The following is a 16096-nucleotide window of genomic DNA, read 5'->3' on the forward strand; positions in this document are numbered from 1 at the left end:
ACTGTTTGAAATGTTCTGCAACAGATTAGCCCAATATTGTCAACACAAAACCTTAGAGAAACAGCTAACACTAATTAAAGTGACCACATGGAGACCCAGGTTTGATTCCTGGGGTGGGTAATCTAAGGTCAGAATTTGTCCAGCCATGTCCCTGCATAAAGCATCTTGTGTTCACCCAGTCTCAATGGGTGCCTGGGGGTTAAAGCCAGCTGGTGCAGAGATGGTAGAGATTGAGAATGTGTGGGGCCCTACCCCAGGATTCCCTACGAGGGGGTACCCAAAAACCTGGAATAGTGCTGCGCTGGGTGGAACTTTTTCCCTGCTATGCAAGCATCGAGCAACTTGTGAGTTCAGTGCACCCAGTGGCTTCACCGGGGAAGGTTGTCTCTGGTCACTGTGATTTTTTCGTAAAAGCAGTTTCGCTCACACCTCGTTTTTTGTGATGGCCGATGTACGAGAACAGCGTGCGGCTGTGAAATTTTGTTTCCTGCTCGGGAAAAATGCCGCAGAAACTGTTGTGATGTTGAACAGCTTACAAGGACAGCGCTATGGTGAAAACTCGAGTATACGAGTCGTTTTCTCTCTTCAAAAAAAAGGATCGATTGGACAAACCTCGTTCTGGACATCCGTCAACTTCCAGAACGGTCAAAAATGTCGACAAAATTTGTGAACTTGTGCAAATTTTAATGGAAGATTTGGGAATGAGAAGGGTTGCTGCAAAATTTGTGCCTCGGAATCTGAGTGACCAGCAAAAAGTGTGCAAGTTTTTGGCAAAAAACAGCTTGACGTCATCCTTCTGAATTTCAAAATAAAAAAAATAAGTGACTGCTATATTGCAATGCTTGGAGACCAAGGAATGCATTGCCAAATTTGGCTGGACTGTCTTTCCACATCCACCATACAGTCCTGATTTGGCTCCATCAGATTTCCATCTTTTCGAGCCAATGAAAGATGCATTGCTAGGCCAACATTTCCCAACAGATGATGCCATCATCACAGTTGCGAAAGTGGACTAAATCGGTTGGTGGTGATTTTTACGAGCATGGCATACAGGCTCTTGTTCATCACTAGAAAAAAATGTGTAGAGAAAGGTGGTGATTACATAGAAAAATAGTGTCTTGCAGCTGAAACTGTACTTTATTCAATGGTGTATTGTGATCTTTTGTATCTGCTATGGTTTGTCCGAAAAAAAATTGGATGCATTATTTTCGGAGCAACCCTCATACAATGATCAATCAACATGAATCAATATAAAATTATAAATATAGGAAGAACCTGAATAGTTAATTTACCTTATTAATTAATGTTATGTAAACAGATGACTGTAATGGGTTTTGCTTTGAAAAAGAAACCGTATTTATGGTGGAACCTCAATTTTGTTTTTCAGAGAACTAAGGTGGAAAAACTTAAATGCACATCATGGAAAAATTTTATAAGTGAGAACAAGTAACATTTAATCAGCATTCCATCGTATTTACTTTATAAAACCAAGGATAAGAATTATACCTTTACATTCATAGAAATACTAAGATGGAAGAATTGTATTGTACAGTTATTCAAAGATATTTTGCTAAAATTATCAATAATTTTACTGATATATGGATATGCCTATACTGGCAAATACTAAGGGTGTACTGATTAGTCTATTACAAATACCACATAATTTTATACTGATGGTTTACTTCACCTTTACAATAATTCTTAAAGGGAGAAACGACTGACAGTGCCAGTGGGAAGAACTATCTCTGTCGAACTCTGTGCTTCTTAATATGATTTCACACAACATTACCCCTTAAATGCCAGGCCCAATTATCCCCGGTGTAGGCCTTAACGCCGGGAGCATTTTCAAGCTGGAAATCTGGAATTTGCCACGGTTTGAATAAAATTTTTGTTTGGTCCAGAAAAGATTATGCTATAACCCTAACTAACTAACTGTCTAGCCTTCTTAAACCCGAAGGTTCATGGCTGCAGCAACACAGGCCTTCCATCTGTCCCTATCTTGAGCAAGATCTATATACTCTTTGCCATCCCTACCGATTTCCTTTAGGTCCATCTCTACGTTGTCCCTCCATCTTCGTCTTGGCCTTCCTACAGGTCTCTTACCATCACGTTTCCCAACAAGAATCCTGTGAACTCCTCTTTCCTCTCCCATTCGTGCCACATGGCCTGCCCACCTAAGTCTTCTTGATTTAATCATTCTAATAATATCTGGACATGAATACAAATTATGTAGTTCTAAATTATGTAACCTTCTCCACTCACCTGTCTCCTCATCCCTTTCAGGTCCAAATATTTTCCTAAGGATCTTATTTTCAAATACTCTCAATTTATGTTCCTCTTTCAATGTAAGGGACCAAGTTTCACACCCATATAATACTACAGGCAAAATTACTGTTTTGTATATATTAACTTTTAGTTTCTTAGATATTAAACAAGAAGACAAAAGTTTATGAATAGAAAAGTAACATGCATAGTGGCCGCGGTGGCTCAGTCGGTAACGCGTCCGACTACCATGCTCAAGGTCCCGGGTTCGATCCCCGGCCAGTTCAAATCCGGGAACTTTTCTAACGTTGGAAGCTGCTCCGGCGCCCACCCAGCGTCGAATGACATGGGTACCTGGGGGAAACCCTGGGGGGGTAAATGCGGTCAGGGGCATCTGCTGATCACATCACCCCCACTCACGACTGGATCAAGAAAGTGTGGGGCGTTGCCCCCACACCCCCTATGCGCCTTCATGGCGTGGTGCTAAGTACAGGGGGAGCACTTTACCTTTTACATGCATTTCCTGAATTAAGCCTACTTTTTATTTCCTCTTTAATTAATTTTCATTTGTTAATAATACTCCTAAGTATTTGAATTTGGAAACTGGTTCAAATGAGTTATCAATAATTAGATTTTGATTATTACCTAACACTTGGTTTCAGCCTGTAAGCATATATTTAATTTTCTCTTTGTTAACTTCCAAACCTATCTCTTTAGCAGTTTTGAAAAATATTTTAGCATTATTTTTAATTGTATTTACATCATCCCCTAATAAGTCTACATCATCTGCATATGCTAACAACTGAGTCATACCATTTAATTTTAGTCGTTCGTTAGTTTCTTTTACCTTCCTAACCGCATATTCTAAGGCAAAATTAAAGAGCAATGGAGATAATGCATCTCCTTGTTTTAACCCATCATGAATTGTAAATTTGTCAGACACATTATTACCCACACGAATTTTACTTTCTGTTTCACTGGTGCATACTTTTATCATACTAACAAGCTTCTTAGGTATTCCAAACTCTACTAATATATTATATAATTTATCTCTTTTGACCGAATCATATGCTTTTTTGAAATCAATGAATAGCTGATGGACATTTTGATTATATTCCCACTTTTTTCAAGTGTCTGTATGATGTGAAAAATTTGATCTGTAGTTGTTCTGTTACGTTTAAATCCACATTGATAATCACCTATAATTTCATTAGCATATGGGGTTAGTCTTGTTAAAAGAATGTTAGATAATATTTTATATGTTGTTGAGAGTAGAGAAATTCCACGGTAATTATTGCAGTTCATTTTATCACCTTTTTTAAACACAGGAACAATTATGGATTCTTTCCACTGTTGAGATATTTCTTCTTTATTCCATATTAAACAAATTAATTTATGAATTTGACATATTAATGAATTTCCACCATATTTAATTAACTCAGCTGGTATTAAATCAATGCAAGGTGCTTTGTTATTCTTTAGCCTTTTAATAGCATCTTTAACTTCAGTCAAGTTAGGTTCTGGAACTAAAGGTTCTGCTGTGTGTACTTCATTTACTTCTGATTTATCTCCTACATGAACATTTAACCTTTTGGGACCCAAGCATCTCGATCGAGATACCGAAATGTAACCCTCACGGTACCAAGTGTCTCGATCGAGACGCTGTGTCAAGGTCGTAGTTTTTACGTTATAACTTTTCTATTTTTGGCTAGAATTTCGATTTTTTTTTTATATTGTTCCTAACACATGTATTTAACAGAAATGTTTCTTGCACCTTTTCTTTTCTTCATGAAAATGGAGATGAAAAGGCAGGAAAAGGGACTTCTCTTTTGATTCTCTTTTCAAGGTCAAATTTATGCCGACAAAGGAAGACGGGCTTTATTGTTCTAAAGCAATGCTTTTCACTCCCGTCTGTTAACTGCATTCGAAGGAAACGTGTTTATCAGTATCCGATGTCAAAATGAAAGTTTTCCGTGAGGGTGCAAGCAGGGGGAGGGGGAAGACTGGTTGTTCAATCTGCGTTGTGAGAATGGAATTTCAAAGCACACTGAAGGAAACCTTTGTTTTTTTAGCACGTGTCCACAAGTTGCGACAGGGGTTACCCTGCTTTGTCTAAAAATAGAATTTCAAGCAGCTGCAAGAATCGGCGCTCATTTTTCACTGCGTTCTAGCTTTTTGTCCGTGAATGTTTTGCGTAGGTGTTGTTTTGTGCCCAAGTGCAAGGACATTTTTTGGGTGGTGACAATTTTTTAAAATAATTTTTGGGGGTTTTCTCCCTTCCCCCTCCATATATATACACCAAATTTGCATAAATTTTGCATTTTGTGCATTTTGACATTTTTTTAAGAAAAGTATTTTTGAGGGGATTTCCCCCTTTCCCCCTCCATATGTACGCCGAATGTGCATAAATTATATATCGTCTGAATCTGTGATTCATTCTGCATACAACGGTATATCTTTCATATCTCTAGGGCATTTAGTTTCTGAGCTATAGTCATTTCAAGGTACCGCTGCATTTTTAAGCTTCAATCAGTGGCGTCCTTTTGGGGGTACAACTCAAGTTACATTGGTCATACGACAATGATGCAAATATTTTTCTGTTTCTTACATGCCAGCGATAATTTCTATGTGCATTTTGAACTTTTCATATACTTTTTTTCGAGAGGGCGGGGGCAAAACCCCATTTTTTAAAAGAAAAAGTATTTTCAGGGGATTTCCCCCCCCCCCTTTCCACCTCCATATATACGCCGAATGTGCATAAATTATATATCGTCTGAATCTGTGATTCATTCTGCGTACAACGGTATATCACTCATCTCTCTAGGGCAATTAGTCTCCGATCTACACTCATTTAATTGAAACTCTGCATTTTGCTCAAAATCGGCTCAGTACCGAGAGGCTTACATGTGAAAATGGCCTTGGGTGCCAAAAGGTTGAAAGGTCATTAAAGTAGTTCTTCCATCTATTTAGAATATCGCTTGGGTCAGCTAGAAAATCACCGTCTTTATCTTTTATCAAGTTTACTTTAGGTTGCCACCCCTTTCTACATTCATTTACACCTTTCTATAAATCTCTGATATTTTTGTTTTTGCTGTTTGTTTCAATTTCGTTAATTTTGCTTTTCAAGTAATCTCTTTTTTTTTACTTCTAAACATGCGATTAACTTCTCGCTTTATTCTATTATAATTGCTTAGATTTGTATCATCAGAGTTATTTAACCACCTAAGTCTTGCCTGATTTCTTATTTCTATTAGATTATGACATTCGTTATCAAACCATGGCTTACTTTTTCTTGGTTTATGGTATCCTATACCTTCTTTAGCTGCTGATTCTATTGCATTACGTATTTGCTCCCAATTCTTATTTACGTCTGTTTCATTTATATTTTCATCATCATTTAAATCCTACAAAACATCAAATCTATTTGACAGTTTAATTTGGTAATCTTTCTTAATTCTTTCATCAGCAAATTTTCCTGTATTAAATTTTAGAACTTTTAGATTTTGTTGCTTATGATTTATCACTGCGAGTCTTTCTCTTAATTTAGCAATTACTAAATAATGGTCACTGGCACAGTCAGCACCTCTATGTGTACGAACGTCAATTATACTAGTATGCCTTCTCTTATCAATGAGAATATGATTATCTGATTATGAGTTTTACCATCTGGAGAAGACCAGGTATATTTATGGATATCTTTATGTTTAAAAGTTGTACTTTTCACAATTAAATTCTTTGAGGTTGCAAAAGTAATCAATCTTATACCATTATCATTACTTAATTCATGAAGACTTTCTTTACCAATCGTGGGTTTAAATGTCTCTTCTTTGCCAATCTGTGCATTACAGTCACCTAACAGACTGAGAAAATTTATCAAAGACCTGTTCTAACTCTGCATAAAAATTATCTTTAGTATTATCATCTTTATCTTCCGTTGGTGCATGTATGTTTATTAAAATAATTTTACACCACCTACCATGTAAAACTGCATATGATATCCTATCATTAATAAATTCTACTGTTTTAAGAGCCGAAATAATTCTATTATTTATGAAAAAGCCTGTTCCAAAATTATGATTTTCAGTACCACCATAGAAAAAAGTATAATTTTTAGTTTTACAATTCCCTTCTCCTGGCCACCAAACTTCCTGGACAGCTACTACATCTAATTTATACTTAACTATCTCGTTAACTGTACACTGAAATGCCCCAGGGCGGTAAAGGCTCAGAACATTCCAGGACTATAGGGTTATAGCATAATAAAATTAAATTTAAATTAAAATAAATTATGCTATAAACCTCTAGTCCAAAAACACAAATTTTTCTTTGCCTTATAAAAGAAGTCCCCCCCCCCCCCAAAAAAATGTTGATTTCGGCAGGCTCCACGTAGGCAATACCAAGACCCGGAGGGTTCAAAACCATACCATGACTGATATGTGCTTCATTATCGTCCCAAGAATTACACACTTGCTGCTTATACTTTGAGAAAAAAATTCTAATGTAAAAGCAATGATTTTTTTTTCAGTGGGAAATTTAAAATTCTCAAGTTCAATAAAAATAGTGACCATACCAGTGAGGGACATGTATGTCCCAGCTGGCATTTAAGGGTTAAGTTTGTGAATGGAGGGGGGGGGGGGAGATTTCATGATATGAAAATATGAAAGTATCACCTCTGTCTCTTCACGTCTGTCGTACGTGGGTTTGGACAAGGATGACCTCATCCAGCACAGTACGTAGATAAATTTAAAGCCCATCTCTGTAGTTCAGAGGTGATTGTACTGTGCTACAAAGCTAAAGTTCCTGAATTGAAATTGTTAAGTACAAGACCTCGATACTTCACTTTGTTTGTAGATACATGCTCACAAAGATGGAAGTTTAAATAAAAACTACAATTATTCAGAATTTTTTCTTTTATTTTTCAACAACCATCTAAAATACACATGTTGTGCAATCAGTTAAGTGATGATAACCCCATTTTGAAAATTGATGCTAGTTTGCATATCATATGCATTGTAGATGACAGTCTGATATTAGGTTCGCATTGGTTTGGCCATGTAGATATGCAGCATATGTAACAATAAAAGTGAAGAAAACTATGAAAATAAACTCTTTCTGTGATCTACTTAACAAAAGTAAATTAAGGCTTTGATTTGAATTTTTTCATACTTTAAGATAACTAACACACACTGTGTTAGATTAATGTACATATTCCTTTAGAACCTTCTTACATATGTTTACATAATCTTTGTCACAAAGTTCCGAACCCTCAACACAATGAAGATAAACAAACAAATAAATGTAGTTACCAACATTGATTTGGAACTGTTTTCTTGAAACATCACCATCTTAACAAGAATGTTTGCTGTGTATAATTTTAAGTAGCAAACAAAATACACTTATGTTTTTCATACACTGCACGTCAACATACTTTTGGCAAAAAGTGAATACAAAATTTTTAATTTCTGCATATTAACCTTCAAATTATAATTAAACAAAAAATATCATTTCTAAACATTCTGTATGTGGAAAGCACTAGGTTATCCAATCATTCAATATTTTTTATTATTTTCTGGACTTTGATATAAGATGCATGTTACTAACATGTTTCAGAAATATTTTCTACAAGTCTTACATCCGAGTGGAGAGACGAAGAACTAATACTGATCATTTAATAAAGTTAGTTAAAATCTAATTCAAAGTCTAGCAATTTAATCATATTTTTATGATTATACCCTTAGAAGAGGTATTAGAGGTATATCATGTTTTCCTCCTGATAGATGACATTTCTTGTTAAAGCTTTTATCTATTTATTATTTCTGATTTGTGAAGAACAGATGCAAATACAATCTGATACAGTTGAAGTATTAAAAATAAACAAAATATATAACAAGAGGTGTTCTCCATACATAAGTATATAAAACCATTTGAGAAAATAATAAGTAATATATTAGTCAGATATTTAGGGAAATGTTACTTGATAAATAGAATGTCTATGCAATATGCACTTCAGTTATTTTAAATAAGAAAGAGTTGCAAGTAGATGACAAAAAAGCTAAAAGTAAGAAGGTTTGAAATTTCCTAAAGAACCACAGATAATCCTGTGTGAATACCAAAAAGAAAACTAGAGTCACTAAATAGTATGGGTATGTCAAATTCTGTATGAAGTGGAATAAACTCCTGAGATGCACCTTAGGCCCTGTGTTGCAAGCAGCATTTTTATATTTAATCTCATTAACCACAGCATTGATAACATTAAAAGTATTTTATTTCTGGTTCATTTACTAGGATGTTTGCAAAATATCAGATATCTTTTAGTGATTCTAGTATTATAGGATGAAAGATAATACAAATCTTTAAAAAGGGTGGAACAGAACACAATAGATCTCTTCACTAGGGATGGCCACAAAATTTGGATAATGGATATCCGGATTTCAAATTATCCGATATTCATTTTGGATGCAATGGATAGTCTGGTAATATCCGGTTTGATGAAGGATTTGTACAAAATCCGTACAGTGAAATATGACAATTACAAATAAAAGAATACATGGATAAACAATAAACTGTCTGGATAATGACGACATTCGGATATCCAGAAAATCTGTATACCTGATGGATTTTACCATCCCTAATCTTCACTTGCTACAGACCTAGGATTTCACTTTTGGTGAAAGGATATTAAATGTTAATTTCATTGTACCCATGTTATCAAATTACTAATTTTGCATATATTTTATATGAACAGACAATACATTCTTCAAGCAGATAACCAATTATATACAAATTATAGAGTATGCAACTCACAAAATCTCATTAGAATTTCGGTACAAGTATAATATTCCACAAGGTAAAGGAATTATCATCAGCCTTGTAGTTCAGTGCACAAAATGTATTTCTTTCTGACAATACAATACTGAAACGTAAAGAACAAAAAATATGTTTCACATTCTTGTTCATTTCAATCAGCAAGTTTTGATACTAGAAACATCCTGGGGGAAATATAGGAGGGTACATTAGTCAAGTCACACTAATTCTCCACGCGAGACCTTTATGGCAGTGACCACCATGTTTACCTACGAAGAAACTTGCGAACAGCTGATTAGGCCTACTGCCGACCCCGTTTGGGCAACAAGCAGCAACATTAGAATCCCTCCTTCCTGAAGCAGCCATCAGGGAAACAGGATTTTGTCAAAATAACCATTCTGTGCTGTGAATGAGAGCTGGGAGTTAGCGTGACTAGTATAATTTGAGGAACGTGAATATCTTGATTGAATTCAGTTATTTTATTTACGCTGCATTTCTGCTACTTTTGGCTATCAAAAACAGCGATAATTGAACCAAAGACCCTGGCAATCCACTATAGTACTCCAACCATGATGTAAAGTCAATATGATTTCAACACAATTTTTTCCTCCTTGATTTTCTGTTGCCAGGTTCACTGTTCCCACTGGACATGTATGGAAAAGATAAATGAGATGTACCTTCTAAGGAACTTTCAGACCAAACTGACACACTAAAAACAATAAGCAACATAGGGAGTTTCATACCTAAGTGACATATGATGGGTCCCTTAAGTCTACAAAAAAAAAAGTTAAAATCATTTACTGAGCAAGTGATATTTAACATATGATGCTATTGAAAAAAAAAAACTGCTGTCAGAGTGACATGCAAATGACATGTGAAACTTGTTGTATCACTTCAGTATGGAAAGTTTCATTTATATCTGAAGATTCGTTTCTGAGTGACACTTGTCAGTTTGGTCTGAAAGCACCCTTAAAATGGCATCTAACTGAACAGTAATTTTTAAAATGTCTTCACAGCATATCACTGCCTAAATGCCGTTTTCTCGTGTCTTCACTTTTTGTCAGAGATGAGTTGATGATGTTAGTGTGTTCCTTACAGGTTAATGTACCATGTTCCAAAGTATCTAGCCGTCAAATGGTGTTAATTGTCAACATTAATAGAATGTTGCACAAATCTTACAGTGTATTCAAAATCTGCATGTCAAACATTTAATCAGCTCCCCTGCAAAGTCAGTGCAGATGAACATGACAAAATAGTATTCGGCCGGCAATATGTAGCTCCTAAAAAATGACAACTGTCCTGAAATAAGAAGTTAACTTGGTAGTCCATTTTATTAAGCACAAGCATAGTTTCCCGTATAACCTGGTTTAAAATTTTGACCAAGTTAAATTTTTCCCCTCAGTGTAAATACATATTAATAATGAAATGGAATTTGTTATTTTTATTCTTTTTCTATTGATTTTACTATTCTCATTGTAAATATAAACGAACCTACAATTGTCAACATTATGAAAGATTTGGCTGTCACTGATACAAGGTAATTCTGTAAATATTCATTATGATATTAGAACTGCAAAAAACCCTGCTGGAGTATGCAAGAACTGGTTTAATAGGAAAATTTAGAAGTTGGGCTTATCTCCATTATGCAAGACTAAAAACTTACACGGCCAATGGAGAAAATTATTGTGCAAACAATTTTACGCAATTCAAACAAAGATATTCAAAAAAGTGAATTAACTTTTTGAAATAACTCCTACAAGATATGAATACAAAAAATAGATCCATGCATATTTTTCTCGTTTCTACAAATAATTTTTATTTGCCACCAACGCACAACAAAACAAGGAAGGGTAGCAGCAGGATGATCAAGTCGCACACATATACAAGCATACATTAAAATATTCATTTTGTAATGTGCACACAATCTGTATACCATGCATCAATGCAATTTGCATCTTACATTCACTTGTGCATATATAACATATTTGGCACAAATTTTACTTCTTCACAATAACAATAAAATCTGTGCCAGAAGGACTATATTTACACAAATGTATATAAGTTTTAATCATTTTATACTTCAAGAAACTCTATCTCTTAAATTACAAAATTAAGAGGTTTGTTCAACTAATGTGAACAAATCATCTTGCCAAGGTAAATATTAATTTACAAATGGCTTACTTTTGAAGATTTTTAATAAACCAGAAAACCATGAAAAGATTAGTCAGCAAAAAATATTTACAACATCTATTGTCTCCCTAATTCAGTTTACAAGTTTCAATTTCCCTTACAATGTTAACAAAATTAAATATGAATCGTATCCAGAATCTCCATTCATCTACCCAAAAAAATTCCAGGTACACATTCAACAGTAACAAATAACTGTTAGTAACACAACTGCACAACTCGTATGTTTATACAACTTTGTAATGTGCAAATAAATACATTTCTTTTCAACATGTTTCATAGATATATCAGATTCATAATAAAAACACCATGAGTTGGCTTGTCTACATATAAAGTGTTTCCCAGCACAGTATATGTTAAAAGTTGTATCTTTTCATACATAATAACAATTGTTAGATTTTCTAATGTCCTGAATTCAAAGAGTCTTATAATTTGCATCTTACAGAATGTCTGCAGACAAAACTCATTCCATGGCAAAGAAAAATAAATCAAGTTTCAAAAATGCAATATTGATTTACAGTGGAATGTTACGGAGTTATCCTGTTTAGACATACACAACACACTCACTCACCCCTACCATGAATGGAGAAAAAAACCAATGGCAACCCAAAATCAGTTAACCCACTAACCCAAGTGAATTTGGTATCTTATACTTTGTCAAGTAAACCACACAATAACAAAAATTGCTTCAATGCTTTTAGAAAACTCCATGTGAACAAGTCACAAATCAGAGACAACGTTTCTAACTATGATACAAAAAATATCTTTATTCCATCACAAGCTACTCTGAATGGGAAAAAATTTAAACATCAGTTATCTTAATTACAAACCCATCACGATAGTGCACATGAATGCATAGTATTGAAAAATAGTGTTGAAACATGTCATACAAAAACTTAAAAAATGTGGAATGAACGAACACAGTAAGTAACAAAGCACCCAAATCTTGACTGCAGATCTTTTACCTCAACATACATTGCACTAAAAATTAAAACAACTACAAGCCTGTGCATTGAAATGGAACACAGTTGCAATCTGTTCTTTTCCAAACCAATATATTATCTGAAGTTGATAATTTTCTAGGATATGACTTCTGCTTTCTAGAAACTGGCAAGAAGTTACTAATTGCAAACTGGAATTATGAAGAATGAACAACTTTTCTTATCTATTAACTAACTTTTTTCCATATTGAAACTCTGCCTCATCTCGAAATAACTTAATAAATATGCATGCATTCATATACCGGCATTCACACATCTTAAAATACAACCCTCTCTCCCAAGCACACTTCAACACTCAGTTATATTTCTTAGAGCAATATATCACATTCCAGAGCTACAGTAGGGCCAAAGAGTAGCTTGTGCACCTCTCCTGAGATATTTCAATGAGACACTTTTGCACAAAGATGTCCAGGTCAACCATTTTTGTTCAGATTTCCAGTTCTGTTGCAACAACGATGGAAAATACTTCACTGCTTTACAATGACATGAGGAATGTCTTTGTGATCATTAATATGTACTTATGTTTGTTTGATTTTGCTGCAACCGCATCTGAATAGGTTCCTAACAATGTAAAGGACTAAACTATAAATGCTCGTTATAGTTCAGTATGCAACTTGTCGTTGATTGGCTTTTTATCGTCGTCACCTGAAAATAAAGGGCACATTTAGAGATTCTGTTATCTGTTTAATTATTTGTTATCATTGACACAAATGTAGTCATACAAGAATAATTTTACAACTTTCTTTTACTCAGATTCATCCGCTACTTCTCTTTACCTTATTGATATTCTACTGAACCTTAGGGATGAAAGGGGATCCAAACACCCAAATGACTGGCAACACTTTCCTTCTCCCACAGACAATTTATTTACAAACTTATTATTGCTACCACCGGAACAAACTTTCCGAAGGTAGGCATTGCTCGACCATGGAAGGGCTAACTGTAACCAAAGTCAAACTCACCCTGTTCAGTGAACAATGTACAGGGTGATCCATTTAGCTATGGATAAAATAAAATGTATGTGAAATTTTGTTTGTCAAATGTAATTACCTGAAATATTGTATACAAAAGACTGAAAGGTGGGAGTTTTTATTTTTATACACTACTAACAGTTTTGTACAGTTTTTAGTTTCTACATGGCCTCCATTGTGAAATCTGCACAACTCATAATGGTGATTCAATTCATTTAACATCTGGTGTAACATGTCTGGGGTGATTCTCTCGAAAGCCTGTGTGATTTTGAGTTTCAAATCATCAATGTCTGTGATTTTTATATTCTTTCTTTTTTGTGTATATTCATTCAGTGTAAAGTGATTATTAGGGACATTGAATTTTCGTGATGCGCGAAAATGCGAAATGTGAAGAAACATTGCAATTTCTAACATTCTGCAAATAACTACATCACCAATGATGAAATATGTGCGAATTTTATTCACGAAGTAACGCGAAATGTGTGCTTTTCCACGAAATTAACGCCTTTTCGCGAAATATAATAGAATTAAGTAGGAAACATGCAAAAACTGGCAATCGAGGCCGTGTGTTTACACTGCCGATTTGTGACGAAACAGTTGTCTAAAGTATCCTACTACTAGCAGTTGTAAAAAAAAAGGTCTTCGATCACATCGGAAAAAGCTGCAAATTGTGATTTCTCATGCGCATAGTCTCCGTTCGAAAACTTTGCTAATTGCCATGCTCGTCAAGGTGCATTTCTTTTTTCTCTTAATCTCTTCACAGCTGCCAGTTATATTCAACTTGCTAGCTGTAGCAACGATTTCAGGATTAGTCTGTCAGCGAAGAGTAAGATAAGATAAGAAAAGCTTGGAGAATGAATCACCCTCCCACGAAGCCAAAACGTAAACAAACGTACGCTCTCAGTGTTCACCATTTTCTGAATAGATTCATTGTTAGACTTGAGAATATATAACACAAGCAGATGCTGATCACAAAACTTTTTTTTTTTTGTATCCTCTCAACATTCAAAAGTGTGTGCCGAAATTTTTTTTTCACCACTGGTATATACCGCTCTCCTCAGTTTTCATTTACCATAAATTTGTCTGCCTAGTGATTATTATATGTGTGAATAAAAAACCATGTGCATGTGGGGGAGTAAAAAACTGCTGAACCTTCCGCAGATGTTAAGAACGAGAACTTTTAGAACGCACATGTGAAATTTGGGAACGTCCCAAGTACTGGGCCATGCTCTCTGCTTGGGCGCTGGTGAGCAGTCATCATAAGCAAGTCTTTACAAGAGAAACCATGACACACACGTGCGGTTTCAAGTGCGCTGTAGATGCATATTCTACAGGTGACTTTGTAGTACTTCATGTTTATTGTGTAGTCCATTGTGCATTTGTATTGTAGTAATTAAATATCTGTATATATAGTCTTTCTGAGTCTGTTTCTTAACCAGTCACCGTGCAAGAATCGACAAATTTTGGATAATTCAGGTCAGGGTGGAGTGCAGCCAGTTAGCCAATGTAGTGCGGGGCTTTCTGGATACTGACACTCATCACACCCCATTCAATGTTCCACCCCTGACCACCTTGACGTATGAAAAAAGACTAACAGACTGATTCTCAACTCCTTCTGACACAACCCCTCTTCTTCCACTTTCCTTGTGGAATTTCCAGACTTTTCCATCCAGAACCAACAACCACCACCTTGCAAGTAAAGACTGCCTTAGCTGACATAGCTTGCTGGTGACTATGAAGTTTGTGAGGATAACTTTGGTTGTCTCAGCTGAGCCATACAAGCCCTTACAATATATATTGTAGCCTGTCATTGTTTATATACAGAGATCATGACTAATCCTGACTAGCACAATAAAACATTACCGAGGGTGACACCAAAATCATAGCCAAATGTACAGGTTACTGGGACAGAAGAGTAAAGGAAACCACAGCCACTGCCTGAGAAAACATGAATCTCAACAGCTTCGTGGGACTCCAGCTCAGCCTTGTCTGGAATACACTTCTCTGTAAAAGTATGACATCCGCCAACTGATGAAGAGACCATGTATGTGCTAGAAACGTTGGAAGCTAACGTCTATTTAAGCTGACTGGTAACCCGAGAACACTTGTTCAAATCATATCGCCAGATCAGAGATCTAGATCTTCAAAAATCCAAAGACAGAACTTATTGCTTCACATTTGCAACGGTGGAACTTTCTCCTTTTGTCATGTAAATTATAAAAGTACAGAATCAAGACACTTTTTCACAAAGACAATCTGTGTTATTGTTATATTAGTTCTCTTTTTGAAGCTATCCGATTCCTTCACCATTCAGCAAAATAGCATCTTTTCATGGAAAACTCTGTGAAAATCTTGAAGGGCATTCTTGCATATAATAGAATATGAATACTTCTGTATTAGTAGCTTTCATATAGACCTCTCAAGAAACTTCTGTCATATGCCAAACTATTGGTTAAATGAGTATGTTGGTATGAGTTTATATTAGCAATGTTTTGAGTTTATATTAGCAATGTTTTTAGAAATGACATCGAAACCTAGGAATGTGTTACAGTGTTGCATTGCTGTTAAACTCCATTCTCTGAGTGAGTGTAACAATTTTCCTACATGGACTTTCTGGATTTATCCTTGTTTGGCACTTATAGTAGGTGATTAAGTTTCCAGTGGTCCATCACATTTTGCAATGCCATGGTATTTTATGCTCATTCACATGTAGGGCATGGTATGCTCTCAATTATTTCACAGTTCATTACTTTGCAAAAATTTTCTCATGTGGTAAATTTTGACATTAGGGCAATATTCATATTACAGTGGAACCCCAATGTTATGTTTCTCAGGGGACAAAGGTGAAAAGAATGTAAAATGCAAGAAATG

At 35.2% G+C, this 16096-nt stretch overlaps 1 protein-coding gene across 2 annotated transcripts in view; it reads right to left on the reverse strand.

The window, feature by feature from the left end:
* Nucleotides 1–7163: 7163 nt before the first annotated feature.
* Grp170 (hypoxia up-regulated Grp170 co-chaperone protein) overlaps nt 7164–16096 on the reverse strand; it is a 95141-nt gene continuing 86208 nt past the window's right edge. For both annotated transcript variants that reach the window (XM_083111693.1, XM_083111692.1), the window contains exon 17: nt 7164–12899. In XM_083111693.1, coding sequence (XP_082967819.1) covers nt 12850–12899 — 50 coding nt within the window. In that variant the 3' untranslated portion in view covers nt 7164–12849. The remainder of the gene's footprint in view (nt 12900–16096) is intronic.

The sequence above is a fragment of the Lepisma saccharinum genome, chromosome 25 (assembly GCF_977018435.1).
Source record: "Lepisma saccharinum chromosome 25, izLepSacc3.1, whole genome shotgun sequence".
In the NCBI taxonomy this organism is placed as follows: domain Eukaryota; kingdom Metazoa; phylum Arthropoda; class Insecta; order Zygentoma; family Lepismatidae; genus Lepisma; species Lepisma saccharinum.